Below are 23,351 nucleotides of genomic sequence, written 5' to 3' on the forward strand. Positions count from 1 at the left end.
TGATATGCATTGATTTTACATCCTCACCCCAGACATGTTCTCCAGGGGGACAGGACCAAGTTTAGTTCTCCACATTAATGGTATCTAAGGCTAGGGGGTGCACGCTTCAGGCTTGCAGGATCTACTTTGTTTTGGATCTACCAACTGGAGCCTGATGCAAAAGAAATACACTTAGAATTGAAGAATTCTGAGTCCAGGAATTAAGTCCAGAAGTACCAGAACTGAACGGCGCTTGGACTTCCCTCCACACAAAAATCCACCAAGTTTTCTTCATTTCAGCAGTATAGTTTAGGACAGGGGGGTTCATTTTATTGTTGCAATTGTTAAACAACTGGGAGTCAGAACTCCTTGCCAATCTATTGCAAATCACCCAGGGTTCTTCCAGGTGGAGGGTTCCTAATGCTAGCAACCAGAAGGCATTGTGTAGCCATTCCATGTTTTCTTTAACAGATTTTCTGCAGTGAGAAAAAAGAGGAAACAAGTAGTGGGAAAACACAGGAAGGTTAAGAGTGGAATATGTCATTGTTTGGACCCTCTATAAAAAACAGTGAATGAGGCAGGGCAATGGGTGGACCATATAGCTGTCAAAGTTGAGGAGCCTGCTAGAAAAAAGAGGTGCCAACCCTAATGAAGCACTAACATGGTTGAATATATAGGGATTCAATCCTAGAGTTCTAAGAGCAAAGCTCTCAAAGCCCGGGGTCTGAATGGATTAATCTGTAAGTTTGGGTTAGAATAATTTTGGTAAATTCTTATCAAAAACAAACTGAAATGAAATTCTCACCCATCTTTAATCTGGAGGCACCACCAGAGTTCTATCAATAGACCCAGATCTGCCTTCTGCCTCCTTTATCCTAGTGCATTCTTTTTTTTTTCTTTGCCTTAAAAAAAACACCTTGTATAGGTATTTATGGCTGTCATATTCCCTTCTGTAAAGAAAAAGTAAAAGCAGGGCAAACCCTGTCCTTTGTCCCTACCATGGGATGACTCAACCCACATTAATAGTGACCCCCATATATGCACACACAAGCAGTATGGACATCCCCACCAGGTTTCCTGCAGTATATCCTTCGTTGTCACACACACATTGTACTGTAATTATGGGCATTTCACTAATGACTTACTTATCATCATGGTCAAACTGGGATTGACCAAAAGACAGAACAAGCCTGTATCCTTCCTTCCGAAATGAGTCATCATCCACTGGTGCTCTTGTACCTGCTAAGACCTGCAAATGCAAAATAACTGTTTTTCTGACCTCCCCTGATCAAGAAGTCCATTTCGGCCACCACACACAGTGTTTCTAGGCCCCCCACCCCTGTCTGATACAATAAAGTGTGCCAGTCCAGGTAAAGGTGCTTTAATATTTCCATTCATTCTGATCATATTCTTGCATGTGCAAACACTGTAAGCAAACACATTAAGGCTGCAATCCTACAGCTGGGATTAGGTCCCATTGACTTCAGCAGCACTTACGTCTGAGTAGACATGAACAGGATTGTAAAACTGCAGTCCTAAGTGCATTTACTAGTCAGTTCAGTGGAACTTCCTTCTAGGTAAGCATGCCTTTAAGATGGAGTTGTTAAACACATAACGGTTGCATTTTGATAAGGCTGAATATATATATATATATATATATATATATATATACACACATATATATATATACACTGCACTATTTATGAATTGAAATCCATACTGATTTTCCCAACTCTTTAAAAGCGTATCTTGCTATTCTTGCCTTATAGTACACTCCTATACAAGTCTAGTCAGAAGTAAGTCCTATTGAGTTCACTGAGGCTTACTGTCAGGTAAGTAGGTGTAGGATTGCAGTTTTAATTGCTTAGAACACTGATTAAGAAACTCCACTCAAGAAATAAATATTTTCAGATAAGAGGAAACTAGGTGCAACAGATAAGGTTCAAGTGATGGAGTGGACACAGGAAACCAGACATATACTGGAAATCCAGGTTTGACTTGTATAACTGGCTAACCTAGCAATGAAACGGAGACTTGTGAGAAAATTAGCATCATTACAGACCCTCAAGTAGGCCCTAAAAGACTCACTTGTTTAACTTGGCCTGTAATCAGGACTCTACTGGAGACACTTTGTAAATGGTGCTATTTGTTTTTAACTGTTAATTTTGATCTTCTGTTTTTATTATTTTATTATGTTTTGTGGTTTTCAAGTTCTGCTGTATGCTGCCTCGGAAGGATTTACTGTAAAAGGTGGCTTTTAAACAAACAAACAAACAAACAAAAGCAAGCAAGCAAACAAGTGAGAGCTCCAGGTCTCAGATACTTTGCAAAGGGTCAATAATAACAGCTTGCACTTTCAGACCTTTAATTGTTTGCCTTCTCTTTTATTTTTTCCCTCATTCTTCCTTCCTCATCATAAGCATCACATCCACTCTGGTGCTTTGTAAATCAAAAACATGACACAATAGTATATTGTACTTATCCTTAACAACTTTGTTAAATCAATACACTGCAAATAAAAAAAAATTGAGTCATGGCAGCCCTATTATCAGTGGGCTACTATCTAAAAAGAAATAGAATTGGCAGGATAAATCCAGCTTGTATTCTAAGTGTAAAATATACACTGTTTTCTGGATGGTAAGGGATTGGGATTTTACTCCTGTGAAGCTACTATGATTCATCTCAAACCAAGTCTCTGATCCTGTAGAAAACAAGACAGGGATGCAGTCAGCTCTGGTCACACAGACCATTAATCTTTGCCCATGTTTCTATGCCCTTGATTTTTCTTGAATTTGTAGGTGACTTTGTTGTTAAGGGGCATTTTCCATCTTCTCATGCCGTTGTGAAGGAGGTTGAGGATAATCCCCTCTCCAATGGTGAAGTGCAAGGGAGAAGGGGCCTCTGCAGAGAGAAAGTTAAAAAAAAACTTATTGGGAACTGAAAAGGTCCTATTCAGGCTTGAAGAATACCAGCATGGAGATGGTCACCTAGCAACCTGGAGCAATGTGGTATGGCTTGGATTCCAGAGCAGGAGGAACAATAATTCCTCGCTGCCCTACTGAGAACTCAAAGGCCGGAGATCTTCTCCCAAGAGCACAAAGGAAGGGAAAACCTCTTATGAGAAAATAGTCTTTATTGGTGCAATGGCAAATATAACTAAGCAGGTTGCCAACTCCGCACTCCGAAGTATGAAGGAGACAGAGAAGGGCTAATGGTTGGGCTGTGCTCATCTCCGGTTGATATACTTGATATTCTTGTCTACTATGGCAGGCAAGTATTTCATGGCCCTCTCCAGGCTGGGAATAGCTGTGGGTTGAATTTGGCTGGTGCAGTCAGGGGAGAAATTGGTTTCAGTTTGTTTTTGATCAGAATTTACCAAAATTTGTAATGTCCATATTTGGGATAGAACAAAATTAAGATTAAAAAAAAATGTGGGACAAAGTGAAACTTGATAGGTTTATCCACGCATGTTCCTGATGAGTTTTTTTTTTTAATTTTTCCATTGCCCTGCCTCATTCACTGCCTTCCCCACTCCGAAGTATGAAGGAGAAAGACATGGGCCAATGGTTGGCCTTTGCTCTGATATACTTGTCTGCCATTAAATCAAAAGTTTAAGCAACTCTAGCAGAGCTACACAGGTGTAAAACTGAAACCAGAGAGGATGGGCAGAGCAAGGTGGGCTGCAGAGGGGAGGAGAATGCTCTGTGAGGGCCTTTCCAAACATAGGACGGTGCCTTACACTATTGGGCTGTCCAGCTCAGCATTCTGACAGGAAGTGGCTTTCCAGGGTTTCAGTTACCAACAATGGTTCTGTCCTCAATCACACTCAACACAGAAACAAACTCGGTATAAGGTTGTCTTGCGGTATAACCGCAAGAAAACAAATTTTAACACAATGATTAATATGCCATACATAGTTTAAAAAGAATTTTTAAAATAACTGATCATATAACATTTTTAAACAGAGCATTGAATTAATGTTTTACATGCGAACACAGTGACAATACTGGTTTCCAAAAAGGCTATACTCATACAAAATATCCAAACCCAAACATGTTTCGACCTGAGTTTCATCCCACTGATGAACCAGTAACAACTATGGCAATAACAGCAACAACAGCCATATCAAGAGAAGGCCAAGGCGAAACTATATGTTTTCAAGGCCTTCTTAAAAGCCAGCAATGACGGAGCATGGCAGACCTCAAATGGCAACTTGTTCCAAAGGTGTGGGGCCACTGCAGAGAAGGCCCTCTCACGTGTGGTCACCCATCTGACCACAGGGCGGTTTTTCATGGGTTGCTGGGAATGGCTAGAGACCCACCTGACCAGAGCAACAAAAACTCCTGCCGCTCCTCACAATCTCACTCATGCTGCTGCTATCCTCCTTCATCTCTTCTCAGTGCCCTCCACCTTGGGCCCCTAAAAATAGCAAAAAAAGGACACCAAAGAGTTTCCCGAACACTTCTGAAACTTGTTTAATCTTTATTCTTGGTCCTGCGCAAGTACGCAGCACTGAATGACAGCTGCGTTGAGATGTGCACATTTTTCACCTCTGTGTTGCTGCTTTGCTATGACATTTGCGTAAGTTTTCTGATCCTGCTTACCGCTCTGTAACCCATGTGTGTGTGTGACAGCTAGCAACAGAGGGAAGAGACAAGCAGGAAGTGGAGTGGGGAGCTGAAAGTGGCTGGAGTGAAGGCGCTTTACCAGTTGCTGTTCTTCCTTCAGTCTTTCAAAATGCAAGCACTGAAAGAGAGGATGAAATTGACGGGGACACTGACAAGGCAAAATATCACTATGCTGGACTAAACATGGGGAGGCGCTCTTGCGCAACAGTGAAATTCCCTGGAGAAAAAAAAGCTGGTGAATGTGTTCCCATATTCATAAGGACTCTGAAAAGTAATTCAATTTGGCAATTTGATGTGGGGGTGGGGGGAGTTTCCCTTGGTAGCCGGCAACCCCAGTGGACCAATTGCAGAAAAGGTGCTAACACAGGGACTGAGGCAACAAGGAATTCTACCACAAAGGTGCCAGGGATATGTGCCAGAGCTGGTGGGAGGACTGAGGGGGTGGCGCAACAAGCCATGGCAAACCCAATTGTTTCTTGGAAGTACCGTGGACTGTTCAGTGAGAGAAGGGGCAAATTCTAACCATGCAGACATGGCTCTGACATGCGTTCCTTACAAAAGCTTAGGTCCATCTCTTGAAAATCTATCATGCACAAGCAGAGGAATGGAGGCGACCCTAGCTCAGAGGTAGAGCACACCTTGGTATGTACGAGGTTCAAAGCAGGTAGCAGCAACGGGAAAATCTTGGCCTGAGACTTTGGAAAGGAGTGGCCAACCAGCACAGAGTAGCACCGGGACAGTTGAACCTATAGCCAGATTCATCTCATTATAGTCAAAGTAGATTCTCAGGAAATAATTAACCCCACCAATTATGTTCTTAAGTAACAACATCCTTTTGTATTTTGTTTTGTCCCACAATTGACAACTGCGTGTGCAGTGGGGTGGATGTTTTTGCAAGAATGAATTCCATAGAGGCAAAGTTTTTAGTGGCAAGGAGCCCTTCAGCAGAAATAAAAATATGGCCTGGATCTGGGTAACAGCCCTGCTTCCAAAGTTTCTGTCCCCCAGCAAAAAAGTAGAAGAAAAAGCTAGCAGTCAGGGTCCTGTCTTGGTCAGGTTCGCTGGTAGAGCTTCATTATGTTTGCATCGTGAAGTCTTTTCCATACTCTCCGTTCCAGATCAAAATCATGGTTGACATAAAAGACCAGCTTCTTCTTTGTCTTGTCGTAATAGTGATCTGAATACTTTTGGTAGCCTTCTGTGATGTAACCATAAGCGCTTACCTGGGAAAGGCAAAGGGTCATAATTAAGGAGCTACAAGACAAAGAGCTTGTAGGGGCTGCAGAAAAGGAATGCTAGAAAAGGAGACTTGGGGCCAAGCCAGATGTGCCACGGAAAATCCATAACTGGGATCTCCTGCAGAAATTAAAACAACAACAACAAAGTAAACCTGATGCAACCCAAGCATCAGTTCTACTTTGAGGCCTTAATTCTAAAACTAACTAGCAAATGACCGGAGGTGGGCAAGGAGGAAATTGGCATACTAAATTATGACATGCAGTATTGGCAGACTGTGGAGCTCTGACTTAAATCGTGAAGACAGGAAGAGATGGGACATATGTCATTTAGAAAACAAAAATGTTGCAGCTGGACTAAGTTATGCAAATCAGAAAATACACACCATTCATTCAACCTGTGTACTTCAAACTGTTTTTTTTTCTTTTGCAAAAATTGGATTTTTTTTAAGACAATGACGGAAGGTATGAGGGAACAGAATGTAAAGAATAACAATATGAAAGAAGTAGGTACAGGCAGCGAGACAAGGGCTGGAGGGCATAATGTAAGACAGGGTAACAGCCCAGCAGCATACTTATTTCTCCTGTCCATCTTGCATCAGGCAGAACAGTTGTGCCAGAGCAGGATATACACGAGTGCTCAGGCATCGCCAAGCCGGTATTTCTGCAAAACAAATGCATTGCTGTGGTGGCAGATGCTAATGAATACAGTGCAGTATCCACCATGTTTATAATGCTATCGAGCATCACACACAAATGCAATTTTGGGAGAAATAGGAGGACTTTCCCTTTTCTTTTCTTTTTTGACTCAGCTGGCAGTATGTGCATCTTCCATGGTGCCCAGCAACAGAGGTTTAAAAGTAACTTTCATGGTAATTCATGATGGGAATTATTTAGTATTGCTGCCCCCTGTTAGAAAGGCAGTTAGCTGAGAGAAAACAAAAGGCAGAACAGAATGAGCATTTACCAGTCCCACATGCACACAAGGCAAAAAAGGAGACCACACCCTTCTTTAGCAAAGAAAAGGTAAAAAATAGTTTACTCACAATATTCTTGCATATATTATGCAAGTACAGCATAGAGTTTCAAAAAGTTTGTTCAGTCCATTTGTGTTCTATAACACTGGCAGGAGCTAGAGAGCAAACACAAGTGCTCCCAGCAATGGAGGTCAGAAAAAGAGAGAAAAAGGCGGAAGGAAGGGGAGAAGCAAAAGGAAGAAATCACAGGAAATGACATTGTAGGCTACAGAGATCCCAAGGCTAGCTGTGGTCTAAATTCCCATGCATTAACTAACTGCAACACACCCCACTTCCAGTAACTTGCAGACGAGGTTGCAATATTCCCAACAATTCAAAGCCCTCCTCCTTCATATGTGTGCAGTCAAAGGTAGCCGCAAAAAATAAAACAAAAACAAATCACAGATGAGGAGGAGGAGAAGGATGTGTGTTGGGGTGGGGGTGGGGAGCTGCCTTCGAGCTACTTTAGTCTCTTTCTCACTCTCTGCTCATGCCATCAGCAGTCCAACTGGCGAGAGACACCCCCCCACTCATCTCCAATGCCCTCTTCCTTTTTCATTCACTCTTGCATGGCAGCGCCCACCAAAGCAGCCCCTCGCTGCTGCTCCCCGCCCCCCACATTCCTCTCTCCTTCTCCTTTCATTTGCTTAGCAGCCCCAGTGGCAAGAAGCTCTGTTGCTGGGCAGCACCGTCCAAGAGCAAGTGAAATGGGAAGAAGACATTGGGGGATGGGTTTTTTCCCGCCCACAAATTTCATTAAAATTGGTGCAAAGAAAGAACAAGGAATGAAAGGGGGAAAGGAGAAAAACAGGGTGGGGGTGGGGCAAGCTTTAAAGCCACTCCTACCAGTAACAGTTATAATACTGCTAGGATGGAACATATATGTCTTTGTAGTGCATGGAAACCAGCAGCTCCAGAAAAACCATCATAAAAACAGTTTGGAAAACGATGGAATACTGAGGGAGAAATAGTGTGAAGGGGTTGGTTTGGGGTTTGTGTCATGTGAGCACCAGCAAGTCAGGCACTGCAATGCTCCCCCCCTCCAAAAAAAACCCCTTATGTAGATCAGTCCAAAGTGCCCAGAGGAGGAAGCAGAAGTGGACCCAGCAGGTGCTAGGTAAGCATTTCCTGCAGGGCTAGTTCTCAAGACAAATGTACCATTTACTCAGTGTGGAGGTCAGCCCTTAGTTACTCCAACCTTATAGCTCAGATTATCAACTTTATGTCCTGTGCAGCACCTGTAAGGGCTTCAACACACCAGGCTTTTTATCCCGCAACTTACCAGGGCTTCTGCTTCCAGACTCTTTGCAGGATTTAAATCGGTTCTTTACACAGCTGGTTTTTCTTTTACTGCATAACGCTACCTGCCATCTACATTGGTAGGTGGAGCCTGGCAGGATGTTATCGGATGTCAGCAGCGCTATATGCCCCCTGTCCACCCCTTCTGGAGTAGCTCCTCCCTCCTCTCGGCATTAACTCTTCCATTTCAACTTCCTTGCTTCCCCTTTTCACTTCTGCTGCCTCTGATCCCTACCTTGGCAACTTCTATATACATCCACACTACAGTCACAGCTTCAGAAGTCTGCTCTCCCCCACACCCCCATGTGTGCAAGTCAGTCTCTGCCATGCTGTATTAGTGAAACGCTGGTATGCTGTACTAGTGAAATGCACTTCTGAAGTTCCCAGTGTTGTTCCCAGGAGCGGAATGGCGAAGGGGCTGGAGGTCAAGGGAGGTGCAGGGGGGTGACACTCCCACCCGATTGTCTTCACTAGGTGACGTCAACACCGCACTGCCCAACACTGGCCTACACAAAGCATGTCATAGTGCGATGTCAACAATACACGGGCGGGTGATGGTGGATCTGTTGTGTAGCTGCAAGTAGTACTGCATTTTCTATGTACAGAAATGTTACAGGAAAAACAGGGGGAAGGTGCGGAACAGCTGCTGCAGGACAACGACGTCGTGTTTTGCACACGGGAAATACCATGAATGAAGAATGACAATTGCACCCCCAAAAAAACACCCGTATGAAGGACCTTACCTGATCACAGAGTTGGAGGGCAGTTAGTAGAAGGAAAGCACCTGTTGTGGGTCTATAGATCCTCCAGTAATGTTTGTTTAGATTTGGGGACTTTAAAAACCTACCGTGGGGCAGAAATGAGATGACATGTTTTGAATAATACTTTTTGCTGCGTTTATAAAGAGAAAAACCACACACCAAGCAACATAAGTTAACAAAGAAAACAAGGAATGTATGACAAGGAAACAAAGGTAATCACACAAGGTATAAAATATATAAAAATATATTTAGCCAAATGTGTCTTTCCAAAAAGACTGGTGGGTAAAGGAGGGCTTAGGAAGTGACCGACTGTGTGACACTTATGATCACTAATCCGAATGAAGCAGTGCCAGAGTTCAAGGTGGGTGATATTCTTGAGATATCATGTCTGGATCTGAATTCTGTTCGCCCTTGTCCTGTAAGTCATGAGCATCCACGCAATAAGAGGCCGGTGCTCCCTGTCATGCCTATGGCAATTTTCCCATGTGGAGTGACAACTGAAATTCACCTTTTAATTTTAAGAGTATTAATACAGAGCCACTGAAGCCCACTGCAATGTCATAAAAGTTTTGCAGTTAATGGTGCTATTCTGGTGTTTTCACAGAGTTCTTGCAGAATATCAAATACTAGGACTCAGCTGTTGCCTGGGAGGATCAAACACTGCCTGTCTTTTGGGACTCAGGGTGAAAGTACCTGGTACCTTGGCAAATGTGTGCTCCCAGACTTGTACTTCCTGGGGTAGTAAGAATATAAAAACACAAGAAGAGCTCTGCTGGATCAGATCAAGGGCCTATCTAATCCAGCATTCTGTTAGCACAGTGACCCTGCTCTGTGTTACCACCAACTGAGCCTCTTTTGATGATGGGACACAGAACAGGGCTTCAGCTGATTTCAACCTACAGGCACAATCAAAAGAGGGGAGGATGTCTTTCAGATATCCTGGCCCCAAGGTGTTTAAGCACTAGCACTTTGGGCCTGGAAGCAAATCAGAAGCCAGTGTAATTTATATAAAACTTGTTTTAGCTTGGTGTTGTTGGTTTTGTTGTTAAGTTTTATTGTTTTATGGATGGCATATTGTTTGAATAGCCATTGTGAGCGACCTTGGGAGGCCTATGAGGGGCTGGAAGTCAGGATATAAATATTTCAATAAATAAAACATTAAAACAATCCACTTTTCAAATTTTCTAGTTCCTGTTGCTAAACTCTGGAGCCCACCTTGAAAACATGGGCAAATAAGCTGGCTGGAAATGTTTTGTGGGCCAATGCAAGGATGCGGAGATGACTTGCTAAAATCATTTTGTCCATGTTATAGATGCGATTTCAACCAGAGTGAAATGAAAACTTCTGTTCATTGTTTGTACGTGCAGACATTTAACATAATTTGGTAGTAGTCTGTGTGGTAGTGTACCCTGTGATTCCTGGCAGTCATTTAAACAGCAGCGTAGGGAGGACGCGGAGGCTGTTCATTTACTGGCTGCCACCACCAAATACCTGTCCTACTCTGAGATGCTACCAAAGAATCAAAATGCTTCTGTACAAAAACCAAGAGATTTAAGAAAAAGAAGCACTTTCACATTTGGCAATATAATAAACCTAGGAATGGATGTTGCTTATTTTTCCGTTGCCACATTCAATACAGTAAAGGGGTTCAGTGTTTTTAAGAATCATGCAGAACAAATAATTTAAGTTGGCATAGCTTCTTCCACCATGCACATTTTCTGCAGAAAAGCTATTTCTGCCCAATTTTGGCACAATTCTTCAAAGCCTAGGAGTCCTGTCATGTACTGAAGCTAAGAACCCTGCCCATTTGGACCCTGAAAATCCAGAATGCCCCTTATTTTTTAAGATAACTTCACATACCACTTACCTGTTTTTCATGTATCTGATAAAGTCTGGATGAATCACAAAGTATTTATCCAGGCTGAAATCATTATCAAATTTGTCCCGAGGCCTTGGCCTAGGAAAGGAAAGAAAGACCTTCAGGCACAGCATATGCAATTCAAAGCAGAACTGGATTGGCCACCTTTTCTGCAAGTTAGGCAGAACTAAGTGATGGAGGCTGGTGTGGTCTTTCTAATATGTCGCAGGGGCTAGGAGATGCTGTGGTATACTTCCCACCAAAAGAAGAGGTGAGAAAATAATTCTAATCTATGCCTGCTCGCAGCTGGGGTGTTGTAGGCCAGAGGTAGCCCTCAGGGGATTGTCACAGAGCATTCTGTGAAAATAAACTAAAATTGCAAAAAGCTTAAGGAATATGGTTATGAAAAGGGCCCACAAAGCACAGCATCTCTCACCCATAGTAGTCCAAAAATCCCTTCCGGACGTTGGTGTTCAGGAGAAGAGCTTTCAGCCATTCGTAATCTCTTGCCCCTTCCAGGAAATGAAGGTACTTGATCTCCTAGGAAACACACCACATATGCTGGTAGGGGGCCACAGCAGATGGAACACAAGCACTGCCAGAACACTCTAATGAATGGGTAGGAGAGGGCATACTCTGCGCTGGCCAACCAAAATCCAAATTCTGCTCCAGGCCTCATTCTGAATAATTTATGTAAATGATCCGTGGCCAACCTAAGCTTTTCAGAGCAACAGGACAGGGTCAAAAGAAGCGAAGGGAGAAAATGGAACACTCCACAAAATGTGGAGTGCTGATTTAAGGATGTGGAGAGGGACCAGACTATTCTAAATCAATACAAACCAGGTACTGTGCTTCTTTGAAGTGCTGGCCCAGGGGCTACGACAAGTGGCCACTGTTCTAAGACATCCTAGAGGGAAAGGCTCATGCATTGCCATGCCTAATCACACCAGCTCATTATTGCTCATAGAGTTAGGAGCCTCTGCTTAGAGTTTAAGCAATGGCTCCTGAGTATTAGTGCTTTAGACAGTGTTGGCAGCCAACATTGAGCAAACAAAGCTATCCAGTATCACCTCTCTGCAGGTGTGTCTGCTTGCAGTGGCTGCTTGTTGGCTTTCGAGCTAATAAAAAAAAAATCATCCTCAGGGGATCTGTGCTGTGCTGGAGCTCTGAGGGCCAAACTAGATGAGATGCTGGGTGATTTGTGAGGATCACCCACTTTTTTAAAAAGCCAAAAGTAGCTGCAGGGGGTGGAGGTGGGCTGGGGATCAGATTTGAGCTGTGGAGCTTGGAGGGGGGGGTAAATTTTCCTTCTCCATTATTTTCCTGAGCTAAATTGCCCCCCCCACTACTGTTTGCCTGTTTGGGGGGCAGGGAGAACATATAGATATTGTATGGTATCTGCCTTACCTTTCCCATGGGGATCTTCTTGAAACCTCGATTCCTCAGTGCTGCAACAGAAGATACTAAGGAGTAGGATGTGAATCCATAGAAGGATGTTCTTGTTCCCACATCTTTCTCATAATCCTTGATCACGGCTCCGCTCACTCTGGCCCAAGAGACCACATTGAATTGCAAAGTTAGCCACTTAGGAGCTCCATCACTGGATGTCGCTACACACTGCAGGGATGGGTGATTTTTAACTGATGATAAACAATAGCTGACTCAGGTTTGGACTTTGCCAAGTTTCTAGTGGAAGGAGTTCCAAAGGTTGAAGGCATGAAGAATGTTTCAATTTTCTACAAGTCAAGAGCATTTAAACTCCAGTCAAAATCACTATCTTCCTACAGATGCAGAGGGTTGAAGTATAATGGATATTTGTTAGAAATTGACATTTGGAGAATACTTCAAATATAATATTTGTTAGAAACTGACATTTGGAGAATACTTCAAATACACTTAAAGACAGTTTATAAACTGCTGGAATCCCCTGACATTTTGAATAGAAAGGTTGTTGTCAACAGTGTTGGCTCTGAAGGAGAAAAAAACAGTGTTTGGTGAATCCATCCTTCCACAGCATGACTCGACTGACCTCTATTACATCTAGTCCCCCCCCCATCAGCTGATGAGTGATGGATGCTATGCTATTTTCAACTGCATCTAGTGGAAGTCTCCATTTTATATGGTCATCCAACCTACCTGAAGTGGCAGACCACAGCAATAGCCACATTATGTTTCCTACATAAGTCACAATGTCTAAGAATTGTATCAATTCCAGAGACCCGGTATATGTTGCCTGACATCCCAACATTCTGGTGTTTTTTTAAAATAAAAAAGAGGCTTCATTCCTGCTTGGGAAACCATAGGAAAAGGCTACCATTCTAACAGCCAGGCCTGATAGTCAAAGCAGAACTGTGATACAAAGCCATCACCCCTCTGGCATGACCATTGTTGTCCAAATTTAATCCTTTGACCTCTCCCCGTCCTGGGAGACCACTTCCATGGTTTGAGTTTTAATAATTAAATTTGGGGCATATAAGCAGCACCCTAACTGCCCAATAGTTAGGACTCTTTGACCAAAGAAGCCTCACTCTCTCACACAAGAGGAGTCTTGTGAAAACCCCATTCCCTTCCTCGCTTCCCCTCTTTCCCTCTCTTTGCTGCTGCATAGGCACCCCATTGCCTCCAACTTCATAATATCCCAAACTGTGCAGCTACGGATAGATAAAACACCACCCCTCCATTACTAACTTCTCCTTGGCAGGTCCATTAGTTTATTAGACCCCCCCCTTTTCCCTCCTTCATTACCCCCACTTTGCTGGGGAAAACAGTCAGCTTTTCCCTGCTCCTTTTTCTGTCTCTTCCCCAGGCTTGTGTGCCTCCAGGACTAAGCACCATGCTGGGTTCCTCTCTTTTGCCCACAAGCACTGCTGGGTTCCTTGCCAGCCCTCTTCCCCTTCCCCTTCCCCTTCCCCTTCCCTGCCATTCTCCACATCCATCTCTCTCCACTTTCTCCCTACTACCAGGACTTCTCCTGCCCCGGCCCCTAGCCTGTTGGTCAACTACACTGAACCATTGCTTTTAATGTGTCTGCCTTACTCATTAGAACCAACAGCTGGTATGAATAAGAGATAATCCTATAAATGCTTATTACCTTAGTCTGGTCTTTTAAATGTATGTTTTAATTCCTTTCAATAAATTACTCCTGGGTTAAGCAACTGTGTATTTAATCCCACAAACCCCAGAACCTTTAAGGTGCTAACCTCAGTGCTTTAAGTTAAAAGATCCTTCTGGGGCCCAATCTACATGAAAACAGAATGAGAAGCGCTTTCTGGTTATATCTGGATTTTCATGAAATCACTTTGGTCTGTCAGGGGCACACGAAGCAATAAAAGCGGAGTATATGGTACCTAAAAACCTACTTTCATGGGTCACACAGCACTTGAAACACCTCATACTTTGGGGTTGGATGAGCAGAGTAGAACTGAATGTCATCAACCCTGTAGGTGCTGCTCAGCGAATGAGAGAGGCTTGTTCCCCACCCCTGTCCACTCTCCCCTGCTCAGGAGGTTTACTGGAAGCACTGAATTAAGCCCCTGTAATGTACTCCCCTCTCATCCACCATTGGGATATTGTGAAAGATTAAAAGATACTGCACTATTATGAAGGGAAAACAGGCTACATACTATGAATGGGTAAAGCAGCTACCGCGGTATTCTGAATGACTGAAACAGCACTATTGCACTATTACGCATGGGAAAAACAGGCTGCATACTGTAAATGGGTAAAGCAGCTACTGTGCTACATAACTGTGAATGGGAAAACTGCGCTACTGCGATATAGTGAAAGGATGAAACATTGCGAAGTAGTGCTAAGTGGGAAAGAAAGCCTGTGTCCAAAAGCACTCTACTGAAAATGGAGAAAAAGAGGGAAGGGGGGGAAGGGGGCCCCCCACCCCCTGGCCATGTCATTGCCCAGTCATGGAGGCATGCCCAGGATTTAATGCAGGGGGACAGGGCACACTGCAGCAGAACCGCACGGGAGCTGCATTTAAGGGGAAAAAATGCATTAAAAGGACTTTCTGAAAATGCGCCTTTTCCAGAGGGAAGCTGCAGGGTTGCTGCAGATTGGCGATGGCGTTTTCTGTTGCGAGCGACCCTGATGCACTCTCGTTCTGCATTAAATTGGCCATGTAGATTGGGGCCAAGTATCAAGGCTGCATGTCTGAAAGTGCACACTCAGGTGTACATCCGTGCGAAAAAGAATTCTTGGTAACATTAAGAAGGTGATAACTTTATTGGAACCAAGGCAGGGCCACTTCCAGCTCCTGCATGGGCAAAACTAAGACTACCAACAAGAAGGAAAGAGAAGCCAGACAAAAGCATCTCCTTTCCCCCTACGGGCCTCTCTTGATATTCACATACACTATCATAGGAGCATCACCATGTTCTCAAATGGCCATACTCCCCATGGTGACCCCCCCCAGCCCTCCGTGTGCCAAAAGGTATCGGGGAGCATGGCCATGCCCCCCAATGTCACTTGGTTCCCGGTGGGGACATTGGGAGGATGACCCTTCCAGAGCATCCATGGGAATTTCCTCCTGATGGAAGTTCATCTTATGCTGTTTTGGCAGAAGGCAAAGACCTTCCTTTTCAGAAGTGCCTTTAGCCTATAACATAATATAGCCTGATTTAATAGTGGTCTAGTTTGTTTTATGCTACTGAGATGAGGTGCCAGTTGTAATTATTGTTTTAGCTTCTGCTGCTGATGCCTTTATAGACTAATTTTATCTCACCGTTTTACACTGTTTACATTTTGCATTTATTTGTAATGTTTTCTTGTGCCTTAAATCATTGGGAAGTGTCGGGGGAGGCAAGGAATACGTCTTTTAAATAAATACATAGATGGGAGAATAATTTCTTAAAAATCCGGTTCCCCTTACCGGAACACATAATCATGGGAGTCAATCTCCTGGCCCATTCTGGAGTTGTTCAATATGCCCCCATTTGCTACCACTGCACAAGTGATACACGTGGGAGCCTGGCTGCTGTTGTGTGCAAAGAGAACTTGGTGGTAGGCTTTAGGAGGGAGCATGGTGATGACTTCTTTTACCACTGAAAGAGAAAGGCATCATTATTTAGAATGAAGGGCTAGCAGGTAACAGAAAAGTACATAGCTCTGAATTAGGAGGGATATAGAAGAGAGCAAAGGCACAGGAACAGGTCTGAACTGGGGTACATTGCTTGCTATCTTGACTTAGAGATGGGACATGAAGGCTCATCAGTGCTTAGAGTTTGTGGCTTTTCATAATAAGGACTGGATCCAAAGTTGCTCTTCTCTGAACTGAAGGACTCCTTCCATTTGCAGAAGGGAGTGTGATCCAGCAGAGGCTCCCACTGGAGGAAAGAGAGTGGGAGGCCAGTTTTGCCCATCCCTCCTTCACTCTGCAAGCCCCCCTTCACCCCCAACCTCCCAGAGCAGCTTTGCAGGGGGAGAGCAGAATCAGAGAAAATTCCCTCTCTCTACCCCACCCCCCATTCCTCCAGTAAGTGCATCCAGTGAATATAATTCTAGATCCTATATGTTTGTTGAGTTATATTTATTGTAAGCCACTTTGAGGATTTCCTTTTTTATACATTGAAAAGTGGGATATGGATTTAAATACATAAATTTTTGACCTGGGGGACAAAGGATCAAACAGGTACTTCATATTTTGCCCATGTATGCATCTCAGCCAGTTAAGTTTATGGAAGGATATTCTTCTGCAGCCCATCACAAGCTGAACATTTGTTTTCTGGTTTCTTCTAGTCAAGTAAGTCACTACATTAAGTGCATGAGAGCATTATTGCAGACAGAGCTCTACTACTCCCTGTGCATGCTTGCACTACTGAGAGATACATGCCCAGGGAGAGGTCTCCGTCACCACTTGTCTGAGATCTGGGAGCTCCTGGAGGCAGGCAATGCACGTATTTTGGGAACTGGTCCCCGAACTTGCCTTTTCTTACCAAGAAGATGCACTGAGTGTAAGCACTACCACCATCTGCCTGTGAACTAGAGCCTTCAAGGCAATAATACAATATAATAATACAATAAACAAAATACAAGACAATAGTTCAACTTAGTGAAGGTGGGGAGGCCAAGGAGGAAGGGACAGTGTGCATACAATAAAGCTCAACCCACTCCATTCATTCATTCTAAACATTTGTACCTGGCCCTATATCATTAAGATCTCAGGGCAGCATACAGATAAAATCAATTTAAGCAGTATAAAACAATAAATAATTCAAACACCTAAAAACATATTAAACCATTAAACAAGCTGATACCAATTAACATCTAAAACAATAAAACAGTTAAAACCATGTGCTACATTAGGGAATGCATGTAGCCCTCAAAGACTTTGGTAAAGAGCCATGTTTTTACTTGGCACCAAAATGAAACCAATGTCTGCGCCAATCAGGCCTTCAAGGGGAGGGCATTCCACAACCAGGGTGCCACAGCAGAGAAGGTCCTCTCCCACGTCGCACCATAGTGTATGTCTCGCACTGGTGGGACACAGAGGAGGGCCCCTCCAACAGATCTCAGTCCTTGGGCAGGCATAGATAGGGAGAGGCAGTCCCTCAAATATCGAGGTCCCAAGCTGCTTAGGGCTTTAAATATAATTAGCAAAACCTTGAATTCCGACCAGAAGCATATTGGCAGCCAGTGCAATTCCTTTAAAACTGGTGTTATATGATTTTTATGAGATGTTCCGGTCAGCAGTCTAGCGGCTGCATTTTGCATTAGCTGTAACTTCGGAGTCATCTTCGAGGGCAGCCCCACATAAGTGCATTGCAGTAGTCTAATTGGGAAGTTACCAGCACATGTACTACTGTGGCTAGGTTATCCCTGTCCAGGAAAGGCCATAGCTGGCAGATCAGCCATAGCTGGCCCCAAGTACCCCGGGCCATGGAGTCCACCTGGGGCTCCTGTGATAGGGATGGATCTAGGAGTACTCCCAAGCTAAGCACCTGCTCCTTCAGGGGGAGTGCAACCCCATCTAGGACAGGTTGCTTACCCAATTCCCAGACTTGGAAACCACCAATCCACAGAGCTTCCATCTTGTCAGAATTTAGCTTCAGTTTATTGGCCCTCATCCAGCCTATTATAGCCTCCAGGCACTGGTCCAGTACCTTCACCACCTCAGCTGACTCCGATGGCAAGGAGGAGTAGAGCTGAGCATCATCAGCCTACAGGTGACACCCCACCCCAAACTCTTAATGACTCCACCCAACGGCTTCATATAGATGTTGAACAACATGAGGGATAGAATAGAACCCTGTGGCACCCCACAGCTTAATATCCATGGGGTAGAACAGGAATCCCCCAGTACCACTCTCTGTAATCAGCCCTGCAGGTAGGAGCAGAACCACTGTAGCACAGTGCCCCCAACTCCCATCCTGCAGAGCCAGTCCAGTAAGACACCATGATCAATGGTGTCAAAAGCTGCTGAGAGATCCAGGAAGATCAACAGGGTAGCACTCCCCCTGTCTTTCAACCGGAGTAGGTCATCAGTCAGAGCAACCAAGGCTGTTTCAGTGCAATACCCTGGCCTGAAACCAGACTGAAATGAGTCCAGATAATCAGTTTCCTCCAAGAATGTCTGAAACTGCCCAGCCACCACATGCTCATGCACCTTGCCCCCAAAGGGGATATTGGCAATGGGGCGATAGTTCTCACATACCTCTGGGTCCAGGGAGGTCCTCTTCAGGAGAAGGTACACTACAGCCTCTTTCAAGGTGGCAGGTACCACCCCCTGACAGAGTGAAGCATTACCACCCAGGGACCCACCCAATCAACCCACCCCTGCTAGATCGTATTAGCCAACCTGGGCAAGGGTCAAGCTTACATGTGGTGGGACGGACTGATTCAAGCGTCTTGTCCACATCATCAGGCTGCAACAACTGAAACCGATGCCAGGAAACACAACCAGATGGAACACTGGACACCTCCCCAGACTCTGCAGTAACTGCGCCATCAAGTTCTGAGCAAATACGAGCAACTTTCTCCTCCAAGTGCCTAGCAAATTTATTATAGCAAATGACCAAGGGTTCCAATCCCAATTTCTCTGTTCCCAAGCAAGATCCCAACAGGCTCTTCACCACTCGGAACAATTCTGCTGGGTGACATATTGAGGATGAGATAATAGACGTGTAATAAGATTTTTTACCATCCTCACCGCCGCATAATAGGCACAACAAAGAGTCTTTGCTCATCTTCAATCGTACTCACTGCGAGACCTGCGCCTCCTGCACTCTAGCTGTCATCCAATATTGTTGTGTGCATAAACTCTTCCCTCCAAAGCAAGGAAACGTCACTACTACAGCTCAGTTTATGCTGCAATTCTAAATACTCTTACTAGAGAGCCTGTCCTATGGGACATAGAGGGACTTACTTCTGAGTAGGCATGTTTAAGGTGGCACTGTTAATACAATATAATATAAGTTTCAGGCTACAGAAGAAAGCCCCTATCAATAAAGGGGTCCCCTTCTAAAGTCTACTTTCAGGAAGCATTTGCACTGATAATCAACAAGATAACTGCAGTACTTTACTCATATTACTCTATGTAAATGGTTTTTATATTATGTTTTATATTGTATTATATTGTATTTTAAAGGTTCTAATCTTTTGTAAACTCTCCAGAGAGCTTTGGCTATTGGGTGGTATAGAAATTTAATAAATAGGAAAAAATAAATTTGCCACCCTGTTAAAGGCACCCGAAGTCTTCCACCTGAGGATGCTGTCTCACTGTAACTCATAGTTGGGCCAGCTCTGCTTCCTGCAGTAAGTTACAGTAGCTATTGGTGCAAACACACCAAAGAATCTGAGTGCTTATGTTTCTCCTCATCCTGGGTTTCCTCAAAGAAAACGGAGACTGTTCATTCCATTATCTGATCAGGCTTATCAGGATAGGGGGACAAGGAGCAAGCCCTCAGTTAGGGGAAATTTGGAAGGCTGGTAGCCTGTTCAGTACAAGACTTGTGATTCCTTGTTCCAGAGAGCAGAATCCCTGCTCTCAGCCCTTTCAGCATTCCCCTTAGTAGAGTTGCTCACATGAGTAATTCAGGTCCATGAACCCATATGGTGGGACAAAATGCTCCAAGCGGTACCATTCGCTGTCACTGAAGTGACTCTTGTCCATGAAGACTGAGATGTTGGGCAGAAAAACATTCTTCAGCCAGTCAGATTTGGAAGCCTTAACCCGCAGAGAATCAGGGCAGCTCTTGAAATACAAAAAAGAAGGGAATGAAGTTAGGAGGTGGCTATTGGAGGAGCCAAATTTGTCCAGTCAGGAGCAGCTTCCTGTCATTTAGACAATCTCACAGGTGCTGTTAATGTAACTGATGTGACTGAGATAGTTCTCTAAAGTTATATGTTTTGTGTTATGTCAAATATTCTAAGAGCTAAGGTAGTCCCAGCAAATATTTTTGTTCTCCTGCTGCTGTTTGTGTTAACATCAGTGGTGTAGTGGAGCCAGGGCTTACAGGAGTACAGCACCCAAACATTTTTATTAGCAAGGATGCGGATGTCGCCTGCCCCTGCCCCAGACTTCCTGTCCCCCCTGAGCTTAGCTACAATTCACACAGCAGCTGGAAGGAAATGGATTTTCCCAGCAACGACATATTGTTCCCCCTGTTGTAATGCAAAGTCTTTTGGGGTGGCTTGGTCTTGAACAGGCAATGAAGACCTCTTAGCTTTACAAAAGACCCGCTCCTACCAGATGAAAACTGCTATAACAGGTTTGTTTATGCAGACCAACAGAGCTGCCTGAATCTTTGGACTCTCCTTGGAGGTTTGGCTACAAGGACTGTCAGGATGAGTGGCTGCACTTCAAAATGTACCACTACACCACTGGTTGTCATTGTTTCTGTGGATTATCTTCTTGTGATGACCTTTGGCTGTAAACAAACAAACTGAACTAAAATCTTTGAGAAAGAAGTGAGTGGTCTGAATGCCAAAACATACGTTAGGGGCCCTAATGTGGGTTCTGGGCTTGGCAGTGCTTCCCACATCCATTTTCATGCATGAGACTTAAAGTGGCACTTGTTTCCATTACGTTTGTATTACAAACCAAAACCTACATTGGCCAGAAAGTTCACTCACAATACAAATACCTCTCTTCCACATTCTCCTCTGTGTTAGCAAACCAGCCTTAAAGATAAAAAGCACATAAGAGGCAGGAAGATTGTTAACACCATCTTGTCAGAGAAAGTGAGGAATTTGTGCAGCTGCTGCAGGATTTTCAATGACTTCTCTAATACTATCCACCATGTCAGGGTGTTTTTAAAACAAAAATTTGGTGCACAGCTTCTTGAAACCTCCAAGTATGCCAGTAAAAGCAGTGTCTGAAAAACACTGTAACACTGCTCAAAACAAGTAGCATTTCAAACTCTAGGTTTCAAGTTGCAAACTATTTGTCTGGGATTTCACAAATTCTACACTTCAAAAAATGGTTCATGATTGGTTTGCTCTGTGATGATGCTTGGCATGCTTTGCTAAAGTCTCTCCATTTCTGCCATCAGAAAGCCAAACATTTTGTAACTTGAATAAACTTTACAATTTGGGTAAATTTGCAAGAAGTTGCATACACTTCATTTTCCTGCATACCTAGTTGAAAGGTTTCTTTGCTTCCAACAGAATTTGATTTTTTTGATAATAGTTTGGGGGAAGCACAAAATACTGGGATGGAGCCAGGAAGGAGAAAACTACACAACAGGTGTGTAGAGGCAGAGGGCAAAAGGCTTTGGGTCAGGAGGAGGGATGTTTAGCAGGTACTGCCCACATGGTTTCTTTGCAACCACAATATGCTTTTCAGATACAGATCTCACATTCTCTTGATTTTGCTGAATGCATTTTTGCCTTTTAAAAAATATATTCATGCCCTGCATTGCAGCAGCAGCCGCCATGTAGAATTTTAGTCTTCTCATTGGGTCATTAAACCTATGTCTGAATTGTACCAGGTTGCAGATAGGAGCTGGTATGATCGAATGGTTCTCCATACAAGAAATTTCCTCCATATGGAAAACTAGACATCAGGGAGAAAGATTCTAGCCTGTGCTTCCCCCCTCCTGACATGCGAATTTTCAAGGTTCAGAGGGTTTATTTATTTATTTGTTGTATGGACAATCATGCAAGTTGTCACCTGCAGCTTGAATTAGTACTGCCCAGATGCAGGTTTACCACCTCAATGAGGACTAGGTCTTAGATTCAATGCCTGTTGGGATTTCCAGTGGCAATCTCATCTTCTTTGGCCTTTTTTTTAAACCTAGGATCCAATGGACTTTCCCCTTGGAGAAATGAGTTTAAATCCAGCTAAGCCCCATTGGGAGTTCGATCATCACTAGGTGTTTTAGGTAGGAAAGATATCGGTCCTCACCCATGAGCAAGTCGATCCCATGAGCAAGTCAAGGCAAAGATAAGCATGCTGTAGCCTAAACAAACTGTCAAAAACTACTTAAAGGTTTATTGTTTTGCAGTCATCATCTCAGACCAGAGCAGATGTTGATAATATTGTAAGAGCCCAGAGAAAGCTCTCATCCCAAATGCCAGGAAAGATTAAAAGGATGGGAAGAGAACAGGTGACAATGTCACCCACCATAGCCAATTCAAACTTTCCTTTGGTTAGATCCCAGATTACAGATAACTGAACTGGCTGAAACCAAATCTGTAGTTAGTTGTTATCTCTGAGTGTCATTCAATATCACAGATATTTTTTAGATTTATGACCAAATCATGTTGTATCTACTTACTGAGTGTCGGGTTGAATTATCCAGGAGATACTGGTCATCAAAGTCCCAACTGGGCTGAATTTTGAAGTCAGTTGCTTTTAACCTTTTGTGGGGAGTCACTGCAGGAACTCGATATGTGACTTGTCGAGCTCTCATTGCAGAAGCATTGTTATGCATAATGGCGGGAAATGATTCAACTTTGGTAGAGTGCTCCTTATCTCTGGATTGTTTCCTCTCAGTTTGCTTTGCTCTGGATGCCGGTGTCACATATTTAGCTTCAGCTTGCTTCTTTCCTTGCTGTTTTGGCACCACACCATTCTTTTTCTCTTTCTCTGGTGTTGGTACAACACGCTTCTCAACTGGTTTTTTGTTCAATGTCAGCGTTGCATCCAAAGCCTGTGCATGGTTTAAACTCACTGTAGGTGTCACATTCCTGTCTTTAGCTTGGATCTCATTTGGTGTGGGCCCTAACTTCCCCTCAGCTGTTTTTTTATTGGCCGTTGATATCACAATCCTATTCCTGGATTGCTTCTCAATTGATCTGGATGGCCCTCTGACCTCAGCCTGTTTCTCTTGGGCATACAGTTTGTTATTGGCTGCCAATGTCTTAAGCGCATCTTTCTCCAGTAGGGAACTGCTCAACTCCAGTATCACACCTGGACGTCTGGGTGTCACCCAGTTGGCAGCTACAGCAACTGGGGTAATTTGCTGGAGGTCCACTTGTGGCACTTTGGTGGTATGATGAAAATAAAGTTGGCTGAAAAATAGTTCAAAAAGATAGTTACCTCCAATATGTTTGTATAGAAGATACTCCGCTTCTCTGAAGTTTACTAGACAGTTGCTTATATTTAACAAAATCTGGAACCCATG

General features: G+C 43.8%; 1 protein-coding gene across 1 annotated transcript; it reads right to left on the minus strand.

The window, feature by feature from the left end:
- Nucleotides 1-2,378: 2,378 nt before the first annotated feature.
- Nucleotides 2,379-23,351, minus strand: ST6GALNAC1 (ST6 N-acetylgalactosaminide alpha-2,6-sialyltransferase 1; the record flags this gene model as incomplete). The annotated part of the gene is made up of 8 exons (XM_084832365.1): nt 2,379-5,830; nt 8,901-9,000; nt 10,786-10,875; nt 11,213-11,316; nt 12,184-12,322; nt 15,656-15,827; nt 19,807-19,975; nt 22,503-23,351. Coding segments are annotated over 8 exons (1,794 nt in total), but the record flags the coding sequence as incomplete, so codon positions are not given.

Source organism: Heloderma suspectum, chromosome 2 (genome assembly GCF_057233095.1).
Source record: "Heloderma suspectum isolate Gila_16-S chromosome 2, 16-S_ref, whole genome shotgun sequence".
NCBI lineage: Eukaryota > Metazoa > Chordata > Lepidosauria > Squamata > Helodermatidae > Heloderma > Heloderma suspectum.